Source organism: Salmo trutta, chromosome 2 (assembly GCF_901001165.1).
Source record: "Salmo trutta chromosome 2, fSalTru1.1, whole genome shotgun sequence".
In the NCBI taxonomy this organism is placed as follows: Eukaryota; Metazoa; Chordata; class Actinopteri; order Salmoniformes; family Salmonidae; genus Salmo; species Salmo trutta.
In genome coordinates, this window is record NC_042958.1 from 47538613 (window position 1) to 47565161 (window position 26549).

The window sequence follows — 26549 nt, forward strand, 5'->3', positions numbered from 1 at the left end:
ACTTTCAAGTATTTTTACTTAAGTACTTTACACCACTTGTCACGTTCGTGATGAGAGACAGACCAAGGCGCAGCGTGATTAGAGTTCCACATCTTTTAATAAACAGTGAAACTTCTACAAAACAATAAACCAACAACGAAACGTGAAAGTAGTGGTGCTACATGCACATACACAAAACAATATCCCACAAAGCAGGTGGGAACAGGGACTCCTTAAGTATGATCCCCAATTAGAGACAACGAACATCAGCTGCCTCTAATTGGGAACCATACTAAGGGCACCAACATAGAGATGAAAAGACTAGAACACCCCCTAGTCATGCCCTGACCTATACAACACCATAGAGAACCAAGGGCTCTCTATAGTCAGGGCGTGACACCACTGAATAAAATAAACAATTCGGAAAATCTCCCTGCAATAGAGCATGCCGGGAAATATTATATGTGGTTCTATGTAGAACTCTTCCTGCCTTCCAAAGAATCCTTGTTGCTTTCCAAAGAATCATCAAAGAACCCTTTCTTCTTAAAACGATTCTTAGAATGTTAAAGGTTCTAGGTAGAACCCTTTGCCTTACAAACTGATCAAAACAGTTCTTGGTAGAACCCAATCCCTCTGCAAATAACCATTAACCAGATTAAATGGAATATAATTGCATTCTGAAGTGTAAAGTGTTTTGCTTTGAGAAAGAATACAGTCCAGTGTGTTACATTCGAGTAAAGTGTAACATAATGTGTTCTACCTTAGAGGAGAACTTGAGGTGAACCTCGGCCTCGTCAGACAGACTCTTCTTTAGCTGAGCCCAGGCCTCCCCAAGAGTACTGAGGAGAGAAATAAGAAACGACACTATCACTATATGACACCACAGAGTACTGAGGACAGAGACAACACACCACATTAGACCAGAGAGACAACACAACACGTTAGACCAGAGAGACAACACACCACGTTAGACCAGAGAGACAACACACCACGTTAGACCAGAGACAACATACCACGTTAGACCAGAGAGACAACACACCACGTTAGACCAGAGACAACACACCATGTTAGACCAGAATGACAACACACCACATTAGACCAGAGAGACAACACACCATGTTAGACCAGAGACAACACACCATGTTAGACCAGAGAGACAACACACCATGTTAGACCAGAGAGACAACACACCACGTTAGACCAGAGAGACAACACACCATGTTAGACCAGAGACAACACACCATGTTAGACCAGAGAGACAACACACCACGTTAGACCAGAGAGACAACACACCATGTTAGACCAGAGACAACACACCATGTTAGACCAGAGAGACAACACACCATCTTAGACCAGAGACAACACACCATGTTAGACCAGAGACAACACACCATGTTAGACCAGAGAGACAACACACCACGTAAGACCAGAGACAACACACCATGTTAGACCAAAGACACAATACACCATGTTAGACCAGAGAGACAACACACCACATTAGACCAGAGAGACAACACACCATGTTAGACCAGAGACAACACACCATGTTAGACCAGAGAGACAACACACCATGTTAGACCAGAGAGACAACACACCACGTTAGACCAGAGAGACAACACACCATGTTAGACCAGAGACAACACACCATGTTAGACCAGAGAGACAACACACCACGTTAGACCAGAGAGACAACACACCATGTTAGACCAGAGACAACACACCATGTTAGACCAGAGAGACAACACACCATCTTAGACCAGAGACAACACACCATGTTAGACCAGAGACAACACACCATGTTAGACCAGAATGACAACACACCACATTAGACCAGAGAGACAACACACCATGTTAGACCAGAGACAACACACCATGTTAGACCAGAGAGACAACACACCATGTTAGACCAGAGAGACAACACACCACGTTAGACCAGAGAGACAACACACCATGTTAGACCAGAGACAACACACCATGTTAGACCAGAGAGACAACACACCACGTTAGACCAGAGAGACAACACACCATGTTAGACCAGAGACAACACACCATGTTAGACCAGAGAGACAACACACCATCTTAGACCAGAGACAACACACCATGTTAGACCAGAGACAACACACCATGTTAGACCAGAGAGACAACACACCACGTAAGACCAGAGACAACACACCATGTTAGACCAAAGACACAATACACCATGTTAGACCAGAGAGACAACACACCACATTAGACCAGAGAGACAACACACCATGTTAGACCAGAGACAACACACCATGTTAGACCAGAGAGACAACACACCATGTTAGACCAGAGAGACAACACACCACGTTAGACCAGAGAGACAACACACCATGTTAGACCAGAGACAACACACCATGTTAGACCAGAGAGACAACACACCACGTTAGACCAGAGAGACAACACACCATGTTAGACCAGAGACAACACACCATGTTAGACCAGAGAGACAACACACCATCTTAGACCAGAGACAACACACCATGTTAGACCAGAGACAACACACCATGTTAGACCAGAGAGACAACACACCACGTAAGACCAGAGACAACACACCATGTTAGACCAAAGACACAATACACCATGTTAGACCAGAGAGACAACACACCATGTTAGATCAGAGAGACAACACAACATGTTAGACCAGAGACAACACACCATGTTAGACCAGAGAGACAACACACCGTGTTAGACCAGAAACAACACACCATATTAGACCAGAGACAACACACCATGTTACATCAGAGACAACACACCATGTTAGACCAGAGAGACAACACACCATGTTAGACCAGAGAGACAACACCATGTTAGATCAGAGACAACACACCATTTTAGACCAGAGACAACACACCACATTAGACCAGAGAGACAACACACCACGTTAGACCAGAGAGACAACACACCACGTTAGACCAGAGAGACAACACACCATGTTAGACCAGAGAGACAACACACCATGTTAGACCAGAGACAACACACCATGTTACATCAGAGACAACACACAATGTTAGACCAGAGCGACAACACACCATGTTAGACCAGAGATAACACACCATGTTAGACCAGAGACAACACACCATGTTAGACCAGAGAGACAACACACCATGTTAGACCAGAGATAACACACCATGTTAGACCAGAAATAACACACCATGTTAGACCAGAGACAACACACCATGTTAGACCAGAGACAACACACCATGTTAGACCAGAGAGACAACACACCATGTTAGACCAGAGACAAGACACCATGTTAGACCAGAGACAAGACACCATGTTAGACCAGAGACAACACACCACGTTAGACAAGTCAGGGTGGATCCTGCCAAACAGAGAGAAAGAGATGAGGTTCTGCTTTACAGAGTGATTGACATTTAAAGGCAATGTTCCCACTTTAGCGGAGATTGCATTCACGGTAAACAGTGCATATGTCGGCTCAATGGGAAATGACCTTTACATTTCTATGGCGGAATCTGTAACGCTTCAGCTTTACAGACTAAATAGAGCCTTAAAAGTTCATAGACAGTTTATAACCCAGAAGGCAGCCCATCTCATAGCAGTGCCTGGTCCTCGGCAAGTTCACTGGCTGGTTAGGAGGATGTAGACATTGAGGATATGAGATAAAGCCGAACCGTTTAATGGTTTCCCATTACCTTAGAAAATTCTGCAAGTCAACTGTTTTCATAGCCAAGTTCTGTGACATAATGCATTGTTGGAAAATTATATCTTTAATTAACTTTTACAAATGAATGTTGTGACAACTTATATCCAATCAATCATATCTACAGAATATAATGACTAAGGTGAGTGGACACCAACATTAACAATGATCATAGCAGAAGGTAAAAATACATTGTTAAAAACTCTATATCCTAGCCGAAATTAAAAGCAAATTGGAAGCCATGGTACGCCAGTGAATGAGACGTTAGGCTAGCCTTGACAACTAGGTAACCTCTTCTCCTCTACTCAGGCAAAAATAAAGTTTAGCTTAAAAACATATTGTATCACAGTGCCTCTCCTCTTTCGAAATATCTAATTTAACTGTATATAAGAATATAAATATGTACAGTATCTATGAATAGTGTGTAAATAGTATTTTCGTTGTCTCTTGGTGTCTTTCCTATATACAGTATAACTCTTTTATTGTATTTTAATGTTTAATTTAATGTAATATCTTATGTTGTTCTTGTTTATAACTGTTCTATACTTTGTCATGTATTTGTATGTTTCATGTGGACCCCAGGAAAAGTAAAGGGAAAGGGGGATAAGCTTCTGCATGTGCAGTAGCTAATGTGGATCCTAATAAACTAAACTCCTCTGAACACACATCTTAAGTCCTTCATTCCAAACATTAGCAGAATATTTATCCAAGGGCCATGAAAGTAGGCAGCAGCAGACCCATACAGCCATGAGGCACTACAGGCTGTGGGTCTGGAACTGAGGAGAGGGGCTGAGGGTCTTTAACCAGTTCACATCAAAGCACCACTCTGAATGGAAGATGTGTGCACATTCCTACAGCATCAGGGTGCTGCTCTCTGCTCGGCCCCCTGCCACTTTGAGAGGCATCGGAGAAGAGACAGAAGATATATCAAGAAGAGATAAAAGATGGATCAGGAAGAGATAGAAGATCAAGAAGAAATAGTGGATCAAAAAGCGATAGAAGACGGATCAAGAGGAGATTACATTTACATTTTAGTCATTTAGCAGACGCTCTTATCCAGAGCGACTTACAGTAGTGAATGCATACATTTCATAAATGTTTTTTCCTGTGCTGGCCCCCCGTGGGAATCGAACCCACAACCCTGGCGTTGCAAACACCATGCTCTACCAACTGAGCTACAGGGAAGGCTAGAAGATGGATCATGAAGACATATTCAGGGTAGCGGGCAGGATAGCAGGCAGGGCAGCAAGCAGGGCAGCAAGAAGGGCAGCAGGCAGGGCAGCAGGCAGGGCAGCTGGTAGGGTGGCAGGTAGAGTAGAGAACAGGGTGGCAGGCAGGGCAGCAGGCAGGGCAGCAAGCAGGGTAGGAGGCAGGGTAGCAGGCAGGGCAGTAGGCAGAGTAGAAACAGGGTAGTAGGCAGGGTAGCAGGCAGGGTAGCAGAAAGGGCAGCAGGCAGGGCAGCAGGTAGGGTAGAAAGCAGGGTAGAAGCAGGGTAGCGGGCAGGGCAGCCAGCAGGGTAGCAGGCAGGGCAGCAGGCAGGATAGCAGGCAGGGTAGCAGGCAGGGCAGCAGGCAGGGTAGTAGGCGGGGTAGCTGAAGGGTAGAAAGTAGAGTAGAGAGCAGGGTAGGAAGTAGGGTAGCAGGTAGGGCCGCAGGTAGAGTAGAAAGCAGGTTAGCAGGCAAGGTAGCAGGTAGGGTAGCGATAGGGCGGCAGGCAGGCAGCAGGCAGGGCAGTAGGCAGGATAGGAGGCGGGGTAGAAGGAAGGGTAGAAGGTAGAGTAGAGAGCAGGGTAGAAGGTAGGGCCGCAGGGAGAGTAGAAAGCAGGTTAGCAGGCAAGGTAGAGGGTAGGGTAGCAGGTAGGGCAGCAGGCAGGCAGCAGGCAGGGTAGAAGGTAGGGTAGAAGACGGATTACCAGGACATGAACTCAGAGCATGCGCTGACCAACTGGCAAGTGTCTTCAATGACATTTTCAACCTGTCCCTGACTGTGTCTGTAATACCAACATGTTTCAAGCAGACCACCATAGTGCCTGTGCCCAAGAACACTAAGGTAACCTGCCTACGGACCCGTAGCACTCACTCACCATTATCCCAGAAACCCTAAACCCATTTCAATTTGCATTCTGCCCCAACAGATCCACAAATGAAGCAAGCTCTATTGCACTCCACACTGCCCTTTCACACCTGGGCAAAAGGAACACCTATGTTAGAATGCTATTCATTGACTACAGCTCAGCGTTCAACACCATAGTGCCCTCAAAGCTCATCACTAAGCTAAGGACCCTGGGACTAAACACCTCCCTCTACAACTGGATCCTGGACTTCCTGCCGGGCTGCCCCCAGGTGGTAAGGGTAGGTAACATCACAGCCGCCACACTAATCCTCAACACGGGGGCCCCTCAGGGGTGCGTGCTCAGTCCCCTCCTGAACTCCCTGTTCACTCATGACTGCATGGTCAGGCACGACTCCAAGACCATCATTAAATTTGCTGATGACACAACAGTGGAGACAGCCTATAGGGAGGAGGTCAGAGACCTGGCCGTGTGGTGCCAGAACAACAACCTCTCCTTCAACGTGATCAAGACAAAGGAGATGATTGTGGACTACAGGAAAAAGAGGATCGAGCACGCCCCTATTATCATCGACGGGGCTGTAGTGGAGCAGGTTGAGAGCTCCAAGTTCCTTGGTGTCCACATCACCAACAAACTAACATGGTCCAAGCACACCAAGACAGTCGTGAAGAGGGCACGACAATGCCTATTCCCCCTCAGAAAAGATTTGGCATGGGTCCTCAGATCCTCAAAAGGTTCTACAGCTGCACCATCGAGGGCATCCTGACTGGTTGCATCACTGCCTGGTACGGCAACTGCTCAGCTTCCGACCGCAAGGCACTACAGAGGGTAGTGCATACGGCCCAGTACATCACTGGGGCCAAGCTTCCTGCCATCCAGGACCTCTATACCAGGCGGTGTCAGAGGAAGGCCCTAAAAATTGTCAAGGACTCCAGCCACCCTAGTCATAGACTGTTCTCTCTGCTAACGCAAGGCAAGCGGTACCAGCGCTCCAAGTCTAGGTCCAAAAGACTTCTTAACAGCTTCTACCTCCAGGTCATAAGACTTCTGGACAGCTAATCAAATGGCTACCCAGGCTATTTGCATTGCCCCCCCCCCTCTTTTACATTGCTGCTACTCTCTGTTTATTATCTATGCATAGTCACTTTACTCTACCTACATGTACATATTACCTCGAAATACCGGTGCCCTCGCACATTGACACTGTACCGGTACCCCCCTGTATATAGCCTCGCTATTGTTATTTTACTGCTGCTCTTTAATTATTTGTTACTTTTATTTGTTATTTTTACCTATCTACTTTTTACTTAACACTTATTTTTTCTTAAAACTGCATTGTTGGTTAAGGGCTTGTAAGTAAGCATTTCACTGTAAGGTTGTATTCGGCACATGTGACAAATACAATTTGATTTGGTTTGATAATACATTATCGTGCTGTGTTGCTCTCTCTATATGAAACAATTCCACCCCACTCTGCCATTCTATCACAACAAAACTGGTGTAGTAGTGCAGTAGATGAGAGGTAAGATGATACAGATGGTTATAAAACTCAGAGCAGGGGTTTTACTAGTCCAGCATCATATTGCAGGAGAGTGCTGTACTGTCTTTGTTTTAGAGCTGACCGTTGGGCAGTATCATATCTCTAATGCAGGACAGTGCTGTACTGTCTTTGTTTCAGTGTTAACTGTAGGGCAGTATCATATTACAGTATTCCTCTCTCTTCTCTATTCTCACCCCCTTAGAAACCTACACTGAAGAAAAATATGAAGGGAACATGCAACAATTTCATATACAGTTAATGTAAATAAATCAGTCAATTGAAATAAATTCATTATACTCTAATCTATGGATTTCACATGACTGGGAATACAGAGATGCATCTGTTGGTCACAGATACCTTAAAGAAAAGCAGTCAGTATCTGGTGTGACCACCTGTTGCCTCATGCATTACCTTCTCATACAGTTCATCAGGCTGTTGATTGTGAGCTGTGGAAAGTTGTTCCACTCCTCTTCAATGGCTATTCTCCTCCAGTATTTATGCTGCAGTAGTTTATGTGTCGGGGGGCTAGGGTCAGTCTGTCACATCTGGAGTATTTCTCTTGTCTTTTCCGGTGTCCTGTGTGAATTTAAATATGCTCTCTCTAATTCTCTCTTTCTCTTTCTTTCTTTCTCTCTCTCAGAGGACCTGATCCCTAGGACCATGCCTCAGGACTACCTGGCTTGATGACTCCTTGCTGTCCCCAGTTCACCTGGCCGTGCTGCTGCTCCAGTTCCAACTGTTCTGCCTGCAGCTATGGAACCCTGACCTGTTCACCGGACGTGCTACCTGTCCCAGACCTGTTGTCCCAGACCTGCTGGAACCCTGACCTATTCACCGGACGTGATACCTGTCCCAGACCTGCTGTTTTCAACTCTCTAGAGACAGCAGGAGCGGTAGAGATACTCTCAAAGATCGGCTATGAAAAAGCCAACTGACACTTACTCTTGTGTTACTGACTTGTTGCATCCTCGACAACTACTATGATTATTATTATTTGACAATGCTGGTCATGAACATTTGAACATCTAGGCCATGTGCTGTTATAATCTCCACCCGCACAGCCAGAAGAGCCTGGTTCCTCTCTAGGTTTCTTCCTAGGTTTTGGCCTTTCTAGGGAGTTTTTCCTAGCCACCGTGCTTCTACACCTGCATTGCTTGCTGTTTGGGGTTTTAGGCTGGGTTTCTGTACAGCACTTTGTGATATCAGCTGATGTAAGAAGGGCTATATAAATAAATTTGATTTGATTTGATATTCAAAGTTGCCGGATATAGGCAGGAGAGCACACTTCTCCAGCGTGTCGTTGGCCATCGAAGGTGAGTATTTGCCCACTGAAGTCAGTTACCACGCCGAACTGCAGTCAAGATCCTGTTGAGGACGCCGAGCACACAGATGAGCTTCCCTGAGATGGTTTCTGACAGTTTGTGCAGAAATTCTTTGGTTGTGCAAACCCACGGTTTCATCAGCTGTCCGGGTGGCTGGTGTCAGACGATCCCGCAGGTGAAGAAGCCGGATGTGGAGGTCCTGGGCTGGCATGGTTACACATGGTCTGTGGTTGAACGTACTGCCAAATTCCCTAAAACAATGTTGGAGGTGGCTTATGGTAGAGAAATTATCATTCAATTCTCTGGCAACAGCTTTGGTGGACATTCCTGAAGTCTGCATGGCAATTGCATGCTCCCTCAACACTTGAGACATCTGTGGCATTGTGTTGTGTGACAAAACTGCACATTTTAGAGTTGCCTTTTATTGTCCCCAGCGCAAGGTGCAGCCGTGTAACGATCATACTGTTTAATAAGCTTCTTGATATGCCACACCTGTCAGGTGGGTGGATCATCTTGGCAAAGGAGAAATGCTCACCAACAGGGATGAAAAACAAATGTGTGCACAAAATTTGAGAGAAATAAGCTTTTTGTGCATGTGGACGTTTTCTCATGTACTTTAGGTCAGTCTGGTACAGTGACTCATTATGACTGTGTAGTAAATGTGGAATGCAGACATCTTATTACAGCCATCCCTCCCTCTCAGCCTGTCCCCTAGCAGCCTCACCATACAGCCTGCCTGTCCCCCAGCAGCCTCACCACACAGCCTGCCTGTCTCCTAGCAGCCTCACCATACAGCCAGCCTGTCCCCTAGAAACCCCTCCATACAGCCTGCCTGTCTGCCACAGGATCCAATTTACCAGACAAAGAGCTGCTCACAGCGTGTGATTCCCTATAATGCCGGAATGAAGATGGGTCCCCCCCTTCTCTCTCGCTTTCTTTTTCCCAGTGAGTCTGGGCTGATATGATGCCATAACACCCTTATAGTACCCTTCTGTCCAGCCCAGCAGTCCACATAGTGCCCATACTTCTAGACATGATTTGGTCTATCAGCATGGTATGTCTATACCGTACACCCACCAACTCCTTTCAGATCTACAAGAATTGCCTAGGAGTTGGCAAGGAATAAGCTAGGAGTTGGCTAGGAATAAGCTAGGAGTTGGCTAGGAATCAACTAGGAGTTGGCTAGGAATAAGCTAGGAGTTGGCTAGGAATCAACTAGGAGTTGGCTAGGAATCAACTAGGAGTTGGCTAGGAATAAGCTAGGAGTTGGCTAGGAATAAGCTAGGAGTTGGCTAGGAATCAACTAGGAGTTGGCTAGGAATCAACTAGGAGTTGGCTAGGAATAAGCTAGGAGTTGGCTAGAAATTGGCATAATCTGTGCAATGACTTTTGACATAGAATCTTTGAGTTGACGCGGAGAGGTTTTCTTGTATTTTCTTGTGCCATATCTTCCTAAGCGTCAGTGAGCACGTGCAGAGTGCGCGAGGCGACACGTTCAGGAATTGATGTCACTACCCACTCACCCTTCTTCCTGTCCCGCGAGGGGAATCTGTGACAGCTTGGCGAGGTTCTTGGCATATTCCTCTTCAATCTTTATCCTGAAAGAGGGAAGGAGAAAGGGAAGTTATTTACCATCGAATTTCAACACTTAGCAAGTCATTTTTCCTGTTTTGCACAAAATAGAAAAGTGCACATCTGGGTTAAAAAAGAAAAGGAAATTGACACATGAAATTGCTCAAGATAAAAAAGGAGTTGTGAAACATTGGTCTGACCAGGATTGTTGACAGATCGGCTCAGATAATGAAAGGGGATTTAGAAGTTACCTTTCTCCTATAAATTCAGCCATCTCTTTCTGCATTTGCTTCCCCTTCAGCTGTTTCTGCAGTAAGACCTCAAACCCTGAGATACAGCTTGTCCCCTGAGGGTCCTTCTTATCCATCTACACAACAACAATAATAACACAGAAATATACACTACAACAATATTTAGTGTAACATAAATCATAAAAACAAATAATACGACCAGATAACATTCAGTGTTGTGATGTGATACTGCATTCTATGTACTTAATGGTATGCATTCAATCATACAGTTACTGTATGTATTGTATTGTGGGGAAATACCAGGCCATCATTACTGCACCACCATACTCCATTCTACAGCACCACAGCCAATGATATAGAAAGTCAACATTTCACACAGTAGGGTGCATGAAATACTTGTCAACCTGTTTAAATCTGATCCTCTGTGTCTCAATGAAAACTGTAAGTCAGTGTACGGTATCCACTGTTTCTTTAGGAACGTCTCCCGGTGTCGTCACCTCAGAGAGAGTGTAACGTTAGCCCGGTATCCACTGTTTCTTTAGGAACGTCTCCCGGTGTCGTCACCTCAGAGAGAGTGTAACGTTAGCCCGGTATCCACTGTTTCTTTAGGAACGTCTCCCGGTGTCGTCACCTCAGAGAGAGTGTAACGTTAGCCCGGTATCCACTGTTTCTTTAGGAACGTCTCCCGGTGTCGTCACCTCAGAGAGAGTGTAACGTTAGCCCGGTATCCACTGTTTCTTTAGGAACGTCTCCCGGTGTCGTCACCTCAGAGAGAGTGTAGCGTTAGCCCGGTATCCACTGTTTCTTTAGGAACGTCTCCCGGTGTCGTCACCTCAGAGAGAGTGTAGCGTTAGCCCGGTATCCACTGTTTCTTTAGGAACGTCTCCCGGTGTCGTCACCTCAGAGAGAGTGTAGCGTTAGCCCGGTATCCACTGTTTCTTTAGGAACGTCTCCCGGTGTCGTCACCTCAGAGAGAGTGTAACGTTAGCCCGGTATGCACTGTTTCTTTAGGAACGTCTCCCGGTGTCGTCACCTCAGAGAGAGTGTAGCGTTAGCCCGGTATCCACTGTTTCTTTAGGAACATCTCCCGGTGTCGTCACCTCAGAGAGAGTGTAGCGTTAGCCCGGTATCCACTGTTTCTTTAGGAACGTCTCCCGGTGTCGTCACGTTAGCCCGGTATCCACTGTTTCTTTAGGAACGTCTCCCGGTGTCGTCACCTCAGAGAGAGTGTAGCGTTAGCCCGGTATGCACTGTTTCTTTAGGAACGTCTCCCGGTGTCGTCACCTCAGAGAGAGTGTAGCGTTAGCCCGGTATCCACTGTTTCTTTAGGAACGTCTCCCGGTGTCGTCACCTCAGAGAGAGTGTAACGTTAGCCCGGTATCCACTGTTTCTTTAGGAACGTCTACCGGTGTCGTCACCTCAGAGAGAGTGTAGCGTTAGCCCGGTATGCACTGTTTCTTTAGGAACGTCTCCCGGTGTCGTCACCTCAGAGAGAGTGTAACGTTAGCCCGGTATCCACTGTTTCTTTAGGAACGTCTCCCGGTGTCGTCACCCTCAGAGAGAGTGTAGCGTTAGCCCGGTATCCACTGTTTCTTTAGGAACGTCTCCCGGTGTCGTCACCTCAGAGAGAGTGTAACGTTAGCCCGGTATCCACTGTTTCTTTAGGAACGTCTCCCGGTGTCGTCACCTCAGAGAGAGTGTAACGTTAGCCCGGTATCCACTGTTTCTTTAGGAACGTCTCCCGGTGTCGTCAACTCAGAGAGAGTGTAGCGTCAGCCCGGTATCCACTGTTTCTTTAGGAATGTCTCCCGGTGTCGTCACCTCAGAGAGAGTGTAGCGTTAGCCCGGTATCCACTGTTTCTTTAGGAACGTCTCCCGGTGTCGTCACCTCAGAGAGAGTGTAACGTTAGCCCGGTATCCACTGTTTCTTTAGGAACGTCTCCCGGTGTCGTCACCTCAGAGAGAGTGTAGCGTTAGCCCGGTATCCACTGTTTCTTTAGGAACGTCTCCCGGTGTCGTCACCTCAGAGAGAGTGTAGCGTTAGCCCGGTTTCCACTGTTTCTTTAGGAACGTCTCCCGGTGTCGTCACCTCAGAGAGAGTGTAGCGTTAGCCCGGTATCCACTGTTTCTTTAGGAACGTCTCCCGGTGTCGTCACCTCAGAGAGAGTGTAACGTTAGCCCGGTATGCACTGTTTCTTTAGGAACGTCTCCCGGTGTCGTCACCTCAGAGAGAGTGTAACGTTAGCCCGGTATCCACTGTTTCTTTAGGACCGTCTCCCGGTGTCGTCACCTCAGAGAGAGTGTAGCGTTAGCCCGGTATCCACTGTTTCTTTAGGACCGTCTCCCGGTGTCGTCACCTCAGAGAGAGTGTAGCGTTAGCCCGGTATCCACTGTTTCTTTAGGAACGTCTCCCGGTGTCGTCACCTCAGAGAGAGTGTAGCGTTAGCCCGGTATGCACTGTTTCTTTAGGAACGTCTCCCGGTGTCGTCACCTCAGAGAGAGTGTAGCGTTAGCCCGGTATCCACTGTTTCTTTAGGAACGTCTCCCGGTGTCGTCACCTCAGAGAGAGTGTAGCGTTAGCCCGGTATGCACTGTTTCTTTAGGAACGTCTCCCGGTGTCGTCACCTCAGAGAGAGTGTAGCGTTAGCCCGGTATGCACTGTTTCTTTAGGAACGTCTCCCGGTGTCGTCACCTCAGAGAGAGTGTAGCGTTAGCCCGGTATCCACTGTTTCTTTAGGAACGTCTCCCGGTGTCGTCACCTCAGAGAGAGTGTAGCGTTAGCCCGGTATCCACTGTTTCTTTAGGAACGTCTCCCGGTGTCGTCACCTCAGAGAGAGTGTAACGTTAGCCCGGTATCCCCTGTTTCTTTAGGAACGTCTCCCGGTGTCGTCACCTCAGAGAGAGTGTAACGTTAGCCCGGTATCCACTGTTTCTTTAGGAACGTCTCCCGGTGTCGTCACCTCAGAGAGAGTGTAGCGTTAGCCCGGTATGCACTGTTTCTTTAGGAACGTCTCCCGGTGTCGTCACCTCAGAGAGAGTGTAGCGTTAGCCCGGTATGCACTGTTTCTTTAGGAACGTCTCCCGGTGTCGTCACCTCAGAGAGAGTGTAGCGTCAGCCCGGTATCCACTGTTTCTTTAGGAACGTCTCCCGGTGTCGTCACCTCAGAGAGAGTGTAGCGTTAGCCCGGTATGCACTGTTTCTTTAGGAACGTCTCCCGGTGTCGTCACCTCAGAGAGAGTGTAGCGTTAGCCCGGTATGCACTGTTTCTTTAGGAACGTCTCCCGGTGTCGTCACCTCAGAGAGAGTGTACCGTTAGCCCGGTATGCACTGTTTCTTTAGGAACGTCTCCCGGTGTCGTCACCTCAGAGAGAGTGTAACGTTAGCCCGGTATCCACTGTTTCTTTAGGAACGTCTCCCGGTGTCGTCACCTCAGAGAGAGTGTAACGTTAGCCCGGTATCCACTGTTTCTTTAGGAACGTCTCCCGGTGTCGTCACCTCAGAGAGAGTGTAGCGTTAGCCCGGTATCCACTGTTTCTTTAGGAACGTCTCCCGGTGTCGTCACCTCAGAGAGAGTGTAGCGTTAGCCCGGTATCCACTGTTTCTTTAGGAACGTCTCCCGGTGTCGTCACCTCAGAGAGAGTGTAGCGTTAGCCCGGTATCCACTGTTTCTTTAGGAACGTCTCCCGGTGTCGTCACCTCAGAGAGAGTGTAGCGTTAGCCCGGTATCCACTGTTTCTTTAGGAACGTCTCCCGGTGTCGTCACCTCAGAGAGAGTGTAGCGTTAGCCCGGTATCCACTGTTTCTTTAGGAACGTCTCCCGGTGTCGTCACCTCAGAGAGAGTGTAGCGTCAGCCCGGTATCCACTGTTTCTTTAGGAACGTCTCCCGGTGTCGTCACCTCAGAGAGAGTGTAGCGTTAGCCCGGTATCCACTGTTTCTTTAGGAACGTCTCCCGGTGTCGTCACCTCAGAGAGAGTGTAGCGTTAGCCCGGTATCCACTGTTTCTTTAGGAACGTCTCCCGGTGTCGTCACCTCAGAGAGAGTGTAGCGTTAGCCCGGTATCCACTGTTTCTTTAGGAACGTCTCCCGGTGTCTTCACCTCAGAGAGAGTGTAGCGTTAGCCCGGTATCCACTGTTTCTTTAGGAACGTCTCCCGGTGTCTTCACCTCAGAGAGAGTGTAACGTTAGCCCGGTATCCACTGTTTCTTTAGGAACGTCTCCCGGTGTCGTCACCTCAGAGAGAGTGTAGCGTTAGCCCGGTATCCACTGTTTCTTTAGGAACGTCTCCCGGTGTCGTCACCTCAGAGAGAGTGTAGCGTTAGCCCGGTATCCACTGTTTCTTTAGGAACGTCTCCCGGTGTCTTCACCTCAGAGAGAGTGTAGCGTTAGCCCGGTATCCACTGTTTCTTTAGGAACGTCTCCCGGTGTCTTCACCTCAGAGAGAGTGTAACGTTAGCCCGGTATCCACTGTTTCTTTAGGAACGTCTCCCGGTGTCGTCACCTCAGAGAGAGTGTAGCGTTAGCCCGGTATGCACTGTTTCTTTAGGAACGTCTCCCGGTGTCGTCACCTCAGAGAGAGTGTAGCGTTAGCCCGGTATCCACTGTTTCTTTAGGAACGTCTCCCGGTGTCGTCACCTCAGAGAGAGTGTAGCGTTAGCCCGGTATCCACTGTTTCTTTAGGAACGTCTCCCGGTGTCGTCACCTCAGAGAGAGTGTAGCGTTAGCCCGGTATCCACTGTTTCTTTAGGAACGTCTCCCGGTGTCGTCACCTCAGAGAGAGTGTAGCGTTAGCCCGGTATGCACTGTTTCTTTAGGAACGTCTCCCGGTGTCGTCACCTCAGAGAGAGTGTAGCGTTAGCCCGGTATCCACTGTTTCTTTAGGAACGTCTCCCGGTGTCGTCACCTCAGAGAGAGTGTAGCGTTAGCCCGGTATCCACTGTTTCTTTAGGAACGTCTCCCGGTGTCGTCACCTCAGAGAGAGTGTAACGTTAGCCCGGTATCCACTGTTTCTTTAGGAACGTCTCCCGGTGTCGTCACCTCAGAGAGAGTGTAGCGTTAGCCCGGTATCCACTGTTTCTTTAGGAACGTCTCCCGGTGTCGTCACCTCAGAGAGAGTGTAGCGTTAGCCCGGTATCCACTGTTTCTTTAGGAACGTCTCCCGGTGTCGTCACCTCAGAGAGAGTGTAAGGTTAGCCCGGTATCCACTGTTTCTTTAGGAACGTCTCCCGGTGTCGTCACCTCAGAGAGAGTGTAGCGTTAGCCCGGTATCCACTGTTTCTTTAGGAACGTCTCCCGGTGTCGTCACCTCAGAGAGAGTGTAGCGTTAGCCCGGTATCCACTGTTTCTTTAGGAACGTCTCCCGGTGTCGTCACCTCAGAGAGAGTGTAGCGTTAGCCCGGTATCCACTGTTTCTTTAGGAACGTCTCCCGGTGTCGTCACCTCAGAGAGAGTGTAACGTTAGCCCGGTATCCACTGTTTCTTTAGGAACGTCTCCCGGTGTCGTCACCTCAGAGAGAGTGTAGCGTTAGCCCGGTATCCACTGTTTCTTTAGGAACGTCTCCCGGTGTCGTCACCTCAGAGAGAGTGTAGCGTTAGCCCGGTATCCACTGTTTCTTTAGGAACGTCTCCCGGTGTCGTCACCTCAGAGAGAGTGTAGCGTTAGCCCGGTATCCACTGTTTCTTTAGGAACGTCTCCCGGTGTCGTCACCTCAGAGAGAGTGTAACGTTAGCCCGGTATCCACTGTTTCTTTAGGAACGTCTCCCGGTGTCGTCACCTCAGAGAGAGTGTAGCGTTAGCCCGGTATCCACTGTTTCTTTAGGAACGTCTCCCGGTGTCGTCACCTCAGAGAGAGTGTAGCGTTAGCCCGGTATCCACTGTTTCTTTAGGAACGTCTCCCGGTGTCGTCACCTCAGAGAGAGTGTAGCGTTAGCCCGGTATCCACTGTTTCTTTAGGATCGTCTCCCGGTGTCGTCACCTCAGAGAGAGTGTAGCGTTAGCCCGGTATGCACTGTTTCTTTAGGAACGTCTCCCGGTGTCGTCACCTCAGAGAGAGTGTAGCGTTAGCCCGGTATGCACTGTTTCTTTAGGAACGTCTCCCGGTGTCGTCACCTCAGAGAGAGTGTAGCGTTAGCCCGGTATCCACTGTTTCTTTAGGAACGTCTCCCGGTGTCGTCACCTCAGAGAGAGTGTAGCGTTAGCCCGGTATCCACTGTTTCTTTAGGACCGTCTCCCGGTGTCGTCACCTCAGAGAGAGTGTAGCGTTAGCCCGGTATCCACTGTTTCTTTAGGAACGTCTCCCGGTGTCGTCACCTCAGAGAGAGTGTAGCGTTAGCCCGGTATCCACTGTTTCTTTAGGAACGTCTCCCGGTGTCGTCACCTCAGAGAGAGTGTAACGTTAGCCCGGTATCCACTGTTTCTTTAGGAACGTCTCCCGGTGTCGTCACCTCAGAGAGAGTGTAGCGTTAGCCCGGTATCCACTGTTTCTTTAGGAACGTCTCCCGGTGTCGTCACCTCAGAGAGAGTGTAACGTCAGCCCGGTATCCACTGTTTCTTTAGGAACGTCTCCCGGTGTCGTCACCTCAGAGAGAGTGTAACGTCAGCCCGGTATCCACTGTTTCTTTAGGAACGTCTCCCGGTGTCGTCACCTCAGAGAGAGTGTAACGTCAGCCCGGTATCCACTGTTTCTTTAGGAACGTCTCCCGGTGTCGTCACCTCAGAGAGAGTGTAACGTTAGCCCGGTATCCACTGTTTCTTTAGGAACGTCTCCCGGTGTCGTCACCTCAGAGAGAGTGTAGCGTTAGCCCGGTATCCACTGTTTCTTTAGGAACGTCTCCCGGTGTCGTCACCTCAGAGAGAGTGTAGCGTTAGCCCGGTATGCACTGTTTCTTTAGGAACGTCTCCCGGTGTCGTCACCTCAGAGAGAGTGTAACGTTAGCCCGGTATCCACTGTTTCTTTAGGAACGTCTCCCGGTGTCGTCACCTCAGAGAGAGTGTAACGTTAGCCCGGTATCCACTGTTTCTTTAGGAACGTCTCCCGGTGTCGTCACCTCAGAGAGAGTGTAGCGTTAGCCCGGTATCCACTGTTTCTTTAGGAACGTCTCCCGGTGTCGTCACCTCAGAGAGAGTGTAGCGTTAGCCCGGTATCCACTGTTTCTTTAGGAACGTCTCCCGGTGTCGTCACCTCAGAGAGAGTGTAGCGTTAGCCCGGTATCCACTGTTTCTTTAGGAACGTCTCCCGGTGTCGTCACCTCAGAGAGAGTGTAGCGTAAGCCCGGTATCCACTGTTTCTTTAGGAACGTCTCCCGGTGTCGTCACCTCAGAGAGAGTGTAGCGTTAGCCCGGTATCCACTGTTTCTTTAGGAACGTCTCCCGGTGTCGTCACCTCAGAGAGAGTGTAGCGTTAGCCCGGTATCCACTGTTTCTTTAGGAACGTCTCCCGGTGTCGTCACCTCAGAGAGAGTGTAGCGTTAGCCCGGTATCCACTGTTTCTTTAGGAACGTCTCCCGGTGTCGTCACCTCAGAGAGAGTGTAGCGTTAGCCCGGTATCCACTGTTTCTTTAGGAACGTCTCCCGGTGTCGTCACCTCAGAGAGAGTGTAACGTTAGCCCGGTATCCACTGTTTCTTTAGGAACGTCTCCCGGTGTCGTCACCTCAGAGAGAGTGTAGCGTTAGCCCGGTATCCACTGTTTCTTTAGGAACGTCTCCCGGTGTCGTCACCTCAGAGAGAGTGTAGCGTTAGCCCGGTATCCACTGTTTCTTTAGGAACGTCTCCCGGTGTCGTCACCTCAGAGAGAGTGTAACGTTAGCCCGGTATGCACTGTTTCTTTAGGAACGTCTCCCGGTGTCGTCACCTCAGAGAGAGTGTAGCGTTAGCCCGGTATCCACTGTTTCTTTAGGAACGTCTCCCGGTGTCGTCACCTCAGAGAGAGTGTAACGTTAGCCCGGTATCCACTGTTTCTTTAGGAACGTCTACCGGTGTCGTCACCTCAGAGAGAGTGTAACGTTAGCCCGGTATGCACTGTTTCTTTAGGAACGTCTCCCGGTGTCGTCACCTCAGAGAGAGTGTAGCGTTAGCCCGGTATCCACTGTTTCTTTAGGAACGTCTCCCGGTGTCGTCACCTCAGAGAGAGTGTAACGTTAGCCCGGTATCCACTGTTTCTTTAGGAACGTCTCCCGGTGTCGTCACCTCAGAGAGAGTGTAGCGTTAGCCCGGTATCCACTGTTTCTTTAGGAACGTCTCCCGGTGTCGTCACCTCAGAGAGAGTGTAGCGTTAGCCCGGTATCCACTGTTTCTTTAGGAACGTCTCCCGGTGTCGTCACCTCAGAGAGAGTGTAGCGTTAGCCCGGTATCCACTGTTTCTTTCGGAACGTCTCCCGGTGTCGTCACCTCAGAGAGAGTGTAACGTTAGCCCGGTATCCACTGTTTCTTTAGGAACGTCTCCCGGTGTCGTCACCTCAGAGAGAGTGTAGCGTTAGCCCGGTATCCACTGTTTCTTTAGGAACGTCTCCCGGTGTCGTCACCTCAGAGAGAGTGTAGCGTTAGCCCGGTATCCACTGTTTCTTTAGGAACGTCTCCCGGTGTCGTCACCTCAGAGAGAGTGTAACGTTAGCCCGGTATCCACTGTTTCTTTAGGAACATCTCCCGGTGTCGTCACCTCAGAGAGAGTGTAACGTTAGCCCGGTATCCACTGTTTCTTTAGGAACGTCTCCCGGTGTCGTCACCTCAGAGAGAGTGTAACGTTAGCCCGGTATCCACTGTTTCTTTAGGAACGTCTCCCGGTGTCGTCACCTCAGAGAGAGTGTAGCGTTAGCCCGGTATCCACTGTTTCTTTAGGAACGTCTCCCGGTGTCGTCACCTCAGAGAGAGTGTAGCGTTAGCCCGGTATCCACTGTTTCTTTAGGAACGTCTCCCGGTGTCGTCACCTCAGAGAGAGTGTAGCGTTAGCCCGGTATCCACTGTTTCTTTAGGAACGTCTCCCGGTGTCGTCACCCTCAGAGAGAGTGTAACGTTAGCCCGGTATCCACTGTTTCTTTAGGAACGTCTCCCGGTGTCGTCACCTCAGAGAGAGTGTAACGTTAGCCCGGTATCCACTGTTTCTTTAGGAACGTCTCCCGGTGTCGTCACCTCAGAGAGAGTGTAGCGTTAGCCCGGTATCCACTGTTTCTTTAGGAACGTCTCCCGGTGTCGTCACCTCAGAGAGAGTGTAGCGTTAGCCCGGTATCCACTGTTTCTTTAGGAACGTCTCCCGGTGTCGTCACCTCAGAGAGAGTGTAGCGTTAGCCCGGTATCCACTGTTTCTTTAGGAACGTCTCCCGGTGTCGTCACCTCAGAGAGAGTGTAGCGTTAGCCCGGTATCCACTGTTTCTTTAGGAACGTCTCCCGGTGTCGTCACCTCAGAGAGAGTGTAACGTTAGCCCGGTATCCACTGTTTCTTTAGGAACGTCTCCCGGTGTCGTCACCCTCAGAGAGAGTGTAGCGTTAGCCCGGTATCCACTGTTTCTTTAGGAACGTCTCCCGGTGTCGTCACCTCAGAGAGAGTGTAACGTTAGCCCGGTATCCACTGTTTCTTTAGGAACGTCTCCCGGTGTCGTCACCTCAGAGAGAGTGTAACGTTAGCCCGGTATCCACTGTTTCTTTAGGAACGTCTCCCGGTGTCGTCACCTCAGAGAGAGTGTAGCGTTAGCCCGGTATCCACTGTTTCTTTAGGAACGTCTCCCGGTGTCGTCACCTCAGAGAGAGTGTAGCGTTAGCCCGGTATCCACTGTTTCTTTAGGAACGTCTCCCGGTGTCGTCACCTCAGAGAGAGTGTAGCGTTAGCCCGGTATCCACTGTTTCTTTAGGAACGTCTCCCGGTGTCGTCACCTCAGAGAGAGTGTAGCGTTAGCCCGGTATCCACTGTTTCTTTAGGAACAGTGGATAGTATAGTGTAGAGTAGTGTAAAGTACTGTAGTGTAGTGTAGGGTAGTGGAGTGTAGTGTAGAGTGGTGTAGAGTAGAGTACAGTAGTGTAGAGTAGTATAGTGATGAGTAGTGTAGAGTAGTGTAGAGTAGTGTAGTGTAGAGTAGCGTAGTGTAGAGTACAGTAGTGAAGAGTAGTGTAGTGTAGTATAGAGTAATGTAGAGTACAGTAGTGTATAGTAGTGTAGAGAAGTGTAGTGTAGAGCAGTGTTCAGTAGAGTAGTGTAGAGTAGAGTAGGGTAGCTGGTGTAGAGTAGAGTAGGGTAGTGTAAAGTAGTGTAGAGAAGTGTAGAGTAGAATACAGTAGTGTAGGAGTAGTGTAGTGTAGTGTAGTGTAGTGTAGTGTAGTGTAGTGTAGAGTAGGGTAGTTAGTGTAGAGTAGTGTAGTGTAGTGAAGAGTAGTGTATAGTAGTGTAGAGTAGAATAGAGTAGCATAGTGTAGAGTAGTGTAGAGAAGTGTAGTGCAGTTTAGAGTAGAGCAGAGTACAGTAGTGTAGAGTAGTGTAAGGAAGTGTAGTGTAGAGTAGAGTAGTGTAGAGTAGTGTAGAGAAGTGTAGTGTATAAAAGTGTAGAGTAGAGTAGTGTAGAGAAGTGTAGTGTAGTTTAGAGTAGAGTAGCGCAGAGTAGAGTAGAGAAGTGTAGATTAGTGTAGAGTAGTGTAGAGTAGAGTAGTGTAGAGTAGGGTAGAGTAGAGTAGGGTAGTGTAGTGTAGAGTAGAGTAGGGTAGAGTAGAGTAGTGTAGAGTAGAGTAGAGTAGAGTAGTGTAGATTAGAGTAGTGTAGTGTAGAGTAGAGTAGAGTAGGGTAGTGTAGAGAAGTGTAGAGTAGTGTAGGGTAGAGTAGTGTAGAGTTGTGTAACTTAGTGTGTAGTGTAGTGTAGTGTAGTGTAGGGTATTGTAGTGTAGTGTATGGTATTGTAGTTTAGAGTAGTGTAGAGTAGTGTAGTGTATTGTAGAGTAGTGTAGTGTAGAGTAGTGTAGAGTGGTGTAACGTAGTGTGTAGTGTAGTGTAGTGTAGGGTATTGTAGTGTAGTGTAGTGCAGAGTAGTGTCGTGTAGAGTAGTGTAGAGTATAGTCGAGTAGTGTAGTATATTGTAGTGTAGGGTAGAGTAGTGTAGGGTAGAGTAGTGTATTGTAGTGTAGAGTAGAGTAGAGTAGAGTAGAGGAGTGTAGAGTAGAGTCGAGTAGTGTAGTATATTGTAGTGTAGGGTAGAGTAGTGTAGGGTAGAGTAGTGTAGAGTAGTGTAGAGTAGAGTAGAGTAGTGTAATGTAGTTTAGTGTAGAGTAGTGTAGAGTAGGCTAGCGAAAGAGTAGGGTAGAGTAGTGTAGAGTAGTGTAGTGTAGAGTAGGGTAGAGTAGTGTAGTGTAGAGTAGAGTAGTGTAGAGTAGAGTACAGTAGTGTAGAGTAGTGTAGAGCAGTGTTGTGTAGTGTAGTGTAGTGTAGTGTAGGGTAGGGTAGTTAGTTTAGAGTAGTGTAGTGAAGAGTAGAGTAGATTAGAGAAGCGTAGTGTAGAGTAGTGTAGAGAAGTGTAGTGCAGTGTAGAGTAGAGTAGAGTAGAGTACAGTCGAGTAGGGTTTTGTAGTGTAGTGTAGTGCAGAGTAGTGTAGTGTAGTGTAGAGTAGTGTAGAGTAGAGTAGAGTCGAGTAGTGTAGTATATTGTAGTGTAGGGTAGAGTAGTGTAGAGTAGTGTAGAGTAGAGTAGAGTAGAGTATAGTAGAGTAGAGTATAGTAGAGTAGTGTAGAGTAGGCTAGCGAAAGAGTAGGGTAGAGTAGTGTAGAGTAGTGTAGAGTAGAGTAGTGTAGAGTAGAGTAGGGTAGAGTAGTGTAGTGTAGAGTAGAGTAGTGTAGAGTAGAGTACAGTAGTGTAGAGTAGTGTAGAGTAGTGTTATGTAGTGGTGTGTAGGGTAGTTAGTGTAGAGTAGTGTAGTGTAGTGAAGAGTAGTGTAGAGTTGGGTAGTGTAGAGTAGAGTAGAGTAGTTAGAGTAGAGTAGATTAGAGAAGCGTAGTGTAGAGAAGTGTAGTGCAGTGTAGAGTAGAGTAGAATTACAGTAGAGTAGAGTAGGGTAAAATAGAATAGAGTAGAGTAGAGTAGAGTAGATTAGAGTAGGGTAGTGTAGGGTAGTGTAGAGAAGTGTAGAGTGGTGTAACATAGTGTGTAGTGTAGTGTAGTGTAGGGTATTGTAGTGTAGTGTATGGTATTGTAGTGTAGAGTAGAGTAGTGTAGTGTAGTGTAGTGTAGAGTAGAGTAGTGTAGAGTAGTGTATTGTATTGTAGAGTAGTGTAGTGTAGAGTAGTGTAGAGTGGTGTAACGTAGTGTGTAGTGTAGTGTAGTGTAGGGTATTGTAGTGTAGTGTAGGGTATTGTAGTGTGGTGTAGTGTAGTGTAGTGCAGAGTAGTGTAGTGTAGAGTAGTGTTGAGTAGAGACGAGTAGAGTAGAGAAGTGTAGTGTATAAAAGTGTAGTGTAGAGTAGTGTAGAGAAGTGTAGTGTAGTGTAGAGTAGAGTAGGGTAGTGTAGTGTAGAGCAGAGTAGGGTAGAGTAGAGAAGAGTAGTGTAGAGTACAGTAGTGTACAGTAGAGTAGAGTACAGTAGTGTAGCGTAGAGTAGTGTAGTGTAGAGTAGGGTAGTGTAGAGAAGTGTAGAGTAGTGTAGGGTAGAGTAGTGTAGAGTGGTGTAACATAGTGTGTAGTGTAGTGTAGTGTATTGTAGAGTAGTGTAGAGTAGTGTAGTGTAGAGTAGAGTCGAGTAGTGTAGTATATTGTAGTGTAGGGTAGTGTAGGGTATTGTAGTGTAGTGTAGAGTCGTGTAGAGTAGAGTTGAGTAGTGTAGTATATTGTAGTGCAGGGTAGAGTAGTGTAGGGTAGAGTAGTGTATTGTAGTGTAGAGTAGAGTAGAGTCGAGTCGAGTAGTGTAGTATATTGTAGTGTAGGGTAGAGTAGTGTAGAGTAGTGTCGAGTAGAGTGGAGTAGTGTAGAGTAGTGTAGAGTAGAGTAGTGTAGAGTAGAGAAGTGTAATGTAGTTTAGTGTAGAGTAGGCTAGCAAAAGAGTAGGGTAGAGTAGTGTAGTGTAGAGTAGAGTAGGGTAGAGTAGAGTAGAGTAGTGTAGAGTAGTGTACAATAGAGTAGAGTAGAGTAGTGTAGTGTAGAGTAGAGTAGTGTAGAGTAGAGTAGAGTAGAGCAGGGCAGAGCAGTGTAGTGTAGGGTAGGGTAGAGTAGAGTAGTGTAGCGTAGAGGAGAGTAGAGTAGAGTAGAGTAGAGTAGAGTAGAGTAGAGTAGTGTAGTGTAGAGTAGTGTAGTGTAGAGTAGGGTAGGGTAGTGTAGAGAAGTGTAGAGTAGTGTAGGGTAGAGTAGTGTAGAGTAGAGTAGAGCAGGGCAGAGTAGTGTAGTGTAGGGTAGGGTAGAGTAGAGTAGTGTAGCGTAGAGGAGAGGAGAGGAGAGTAGAGTAGAGTAGAGTAGAGTAGTGTAGTGTAGAGGAGAGTAGAGTAGAGTAGAGTAGAGTAGAGTAGAGTAGAGTAGAGTAGTGTAGTGTAGTGTAGAGGAGAGTAGAGTAGAGTAGTGTAGGGTAGAGTAGTGTAGAGTAGAGTAGAGTAGGGCAGAGTAGTGTAGTGTAGGGTAGGGTAGAGTAGAGTAGTGTAGTGTAGAGGAGAGGAGAGTAGAGTAGAGGAGAGGAGAGTAGAGTAGAGTAGTGTAGTGTAGAGTAGAGTAGTGTAGCGTAGAGGAGAGGAGAGTAGAGTAGAGTAGAGTAGTGTAGCGTAGAGGAGAGTAGAGTAGAGTAGAGTAGAGTAGAGTAGAGTAGAGTAGAGTAGAGTAGAGTAGAGTAGAGCAGGGCAGAGCAGTGTAGGGTAGGGTAGGGTAGAGTAGAGTAGTGTAGCGTAGCGTAGAGGAGAGGAGAGTAGAGTAGAGTAGAGTAGAGTAGAGTAGAGTAGAGTAGAGTAGTGTAGTGTAGAGTAGTGTAGTGTAGAGTAGGGTAGTGTAGAGAAGTGTAGAGTAGTGTAGGGTAGAGTAGTGTAGAGTGGTGTAACATAGTGTGTAGTGTAGTGTAGTGTATTGTAGAGTAGTGTAGAGTAGTGTAGTGTAGAGTAGAGTCGAGTAGTGTAGTATATTGTAGTGTAGGGTAGTGTAGGGTAGTGTAGTGTAGAGTAGTGTAGAGTAGAGTTGAGTAGTGTAGTATATTGTAGTGCAGGGTAGAGTAGTGTAGGGTAGAGTAGTGTATTGTAGTGTAGAGTAGAGTAGAGTCGAGTAGTGTAGTATATTGTAGTGTAGGGTAGAGTAGTGTAGAGTAGTGTAGAGTAGAGTAGTGTAGAGTAGAGTAGAGTAGTGTAGTGTAGAGTAGAGAAGTGTAATGTAGTTTAGTGTAGAGTAGGCTAGCGAAAGAGTAGGGTAGAGTAGTGTAGTGTACAGTAGAGTAGTGTAGTGTAGTGTAGAGTAGAGTAGTGTAGAGTAGAGTAGAGCAGGGCAGAGCAGTGTAGGGTAGGGTAGAGTAGAGTAGTGTAGCGTAGCGGAGAGGAGAGTAGTGTAGAGTGGAGTAGAGTAGAGTAGAGTAGAGTAGAGTAGAGTAGTGTAATATGACTCTGTGGTGTGACCAGTCTTCATATCTTACCCAGAAGTAATCACAGTAGCTCCACTCATCTGGCTTCAACAGCTGCTGTTCAGGTGTACTCATAGGGAGGGGGAATGTTACACAGTTAATCTGAGAGAGAGAGAGAGAGAGAGAGAGAGAGAGAGAGAGAGAGAGAGAGAGAGAGAGAGAGAGAGAGAGAGAGAGAGAGAGAGAGAGAGAGAGAGAGATAGAGATAGAGAGAGAGAGAGAGAGAGAGAGAGAGAGATAGAGAGAGAGAGATAGAGATATTAGGATACACTTTTCAATGGTTCTAATTCTGCCAGAAGCATCGCAAGTGATGGCAGTGAACGTTTGATCTTCCCAATCACCTCGGTTTATTAAACTTAAACATAGGATGAAAAAAATCGGTAAAGTGAGACCTAAATGCCACCAGGGAGAGCTTGAATGAGGCAGGGGAAAGATTGGCCCGGTGTGAGGAGAGAGATCCTGCTGTATGAGACAGTTAAACAACAGGGAAGAAAATTGAAAGGTATGTCCATCAAAACTGAATATCTGGAAAATAAATCAAGACAAAATAACATTTAATTAACTAGGCAAGTCAGTTAAGAACAAATTCTTATTTTCAATGACGGCCTAGGAACAGTGGGTTAACTGCCTTGTTCAGGGGCAGAACGACAGATTTTTACCTTGTCAGCTCGGGGATTCGATCTTGCAACCTTCCGGTTACTAGTCCAACGCTCTAGTGAAAGAGGGGGCGGGAAAAGACGACATGGGCAAATTTGTGGAAGAACTGTTAGTGGATAAAGTTGGACTACAACGAGTTCAACTGCAGATAATCCGTGCGCACCACCCACACAAGGTAAATATCGTTCATTCTGCCCATGAGCAAGGCAGTTAACCCACTGTTCATGGGCGCCGATGACGTGGATGTCAATTAAGGCAGACCCACGCACCAACCCTGCCAGGCAGGCACAGATTCGTGAGGGTGCAGTGCTGCCTTAGCTGGTCTCTGACCGCGTTTATCTTCATATCTTGGTTACATAGGCCTATTTTTCAGCATCAAACGAGTGAGGGTGTATCTTTAATGTGGGGGCACTCAGGTGACTGTCTAGGGTGGGTAGTGTTAGGCACCGTTCCATCATGATAGGGCAAAGTGATATTTTCAACGTTTCAACGCTTTAGTTTTGTACAAATAAATGTCCATCTCTGCGAAAGAGAGGCTCTCTCTCTATGGCATGTCCTCGCAGACACATTCACACACACTTTCCTTTGATACTGTCACCTCCTCAGACTCATTCAAACACATGGACACCTCCATCTTTATCATTTCTATAGCGTTCTTATGTGGAGATGGGAGAACCTTCCAGAAGAACAACAATCTCTGCAGCACTCCACCAATCAGGCCTTTATGGTAGAGTGGCCAGACAGAAGCCACTCCTCAGTAAAAGGCACATGACAGCCCGGTTGGAGTTTGCCAAAAGGCACCAAAAGGACTCGGACCATGAGAAACAAGATCGTCTGGTCTGATGAAACCAATATTGAACTTTGGCCTGAATGCCAAGGGTCAAGTTTGGAGGAAACCTGACACCATCCCTATGGTGATGCATGGTGGT

The 26549-nt window shown here is 47.6% G+C and overlaps 1 protein-coding gene across 1 annotated transcript in view; it reads right to left on the reverse strand.

The window, feature by feature from the left end:
* LOC115163150 (growth arrest-specific protein 7-like) overlaps positions 1 to 26549 on the reverse strand; it is a 117481-nt gene that overhangs the window by 25008 nt on the left and 65924 nt on the right. The window contains exons 5-8 of the mRNA XM_029714813.1: positions 24976 to 25065; positions 10421 to 10536; positions 10121 to 10195; positions 740 to 818 (exon numbers count right to left, since the gene is read on the reverse strand). Of these exons, the coding sequence (XP_029570673.1) occupies positions 740 to 818; positions 10121 to 10195; positions 10421 to 10536; positions 24976 to 25065 (360 nt within the window). The remainder of the gene's footprint in view (positions 1 to 739; positions 819 to 10120; positions 10196 to 10420; positions 10537 to 24975; positions 25066 to 26549) is intronic.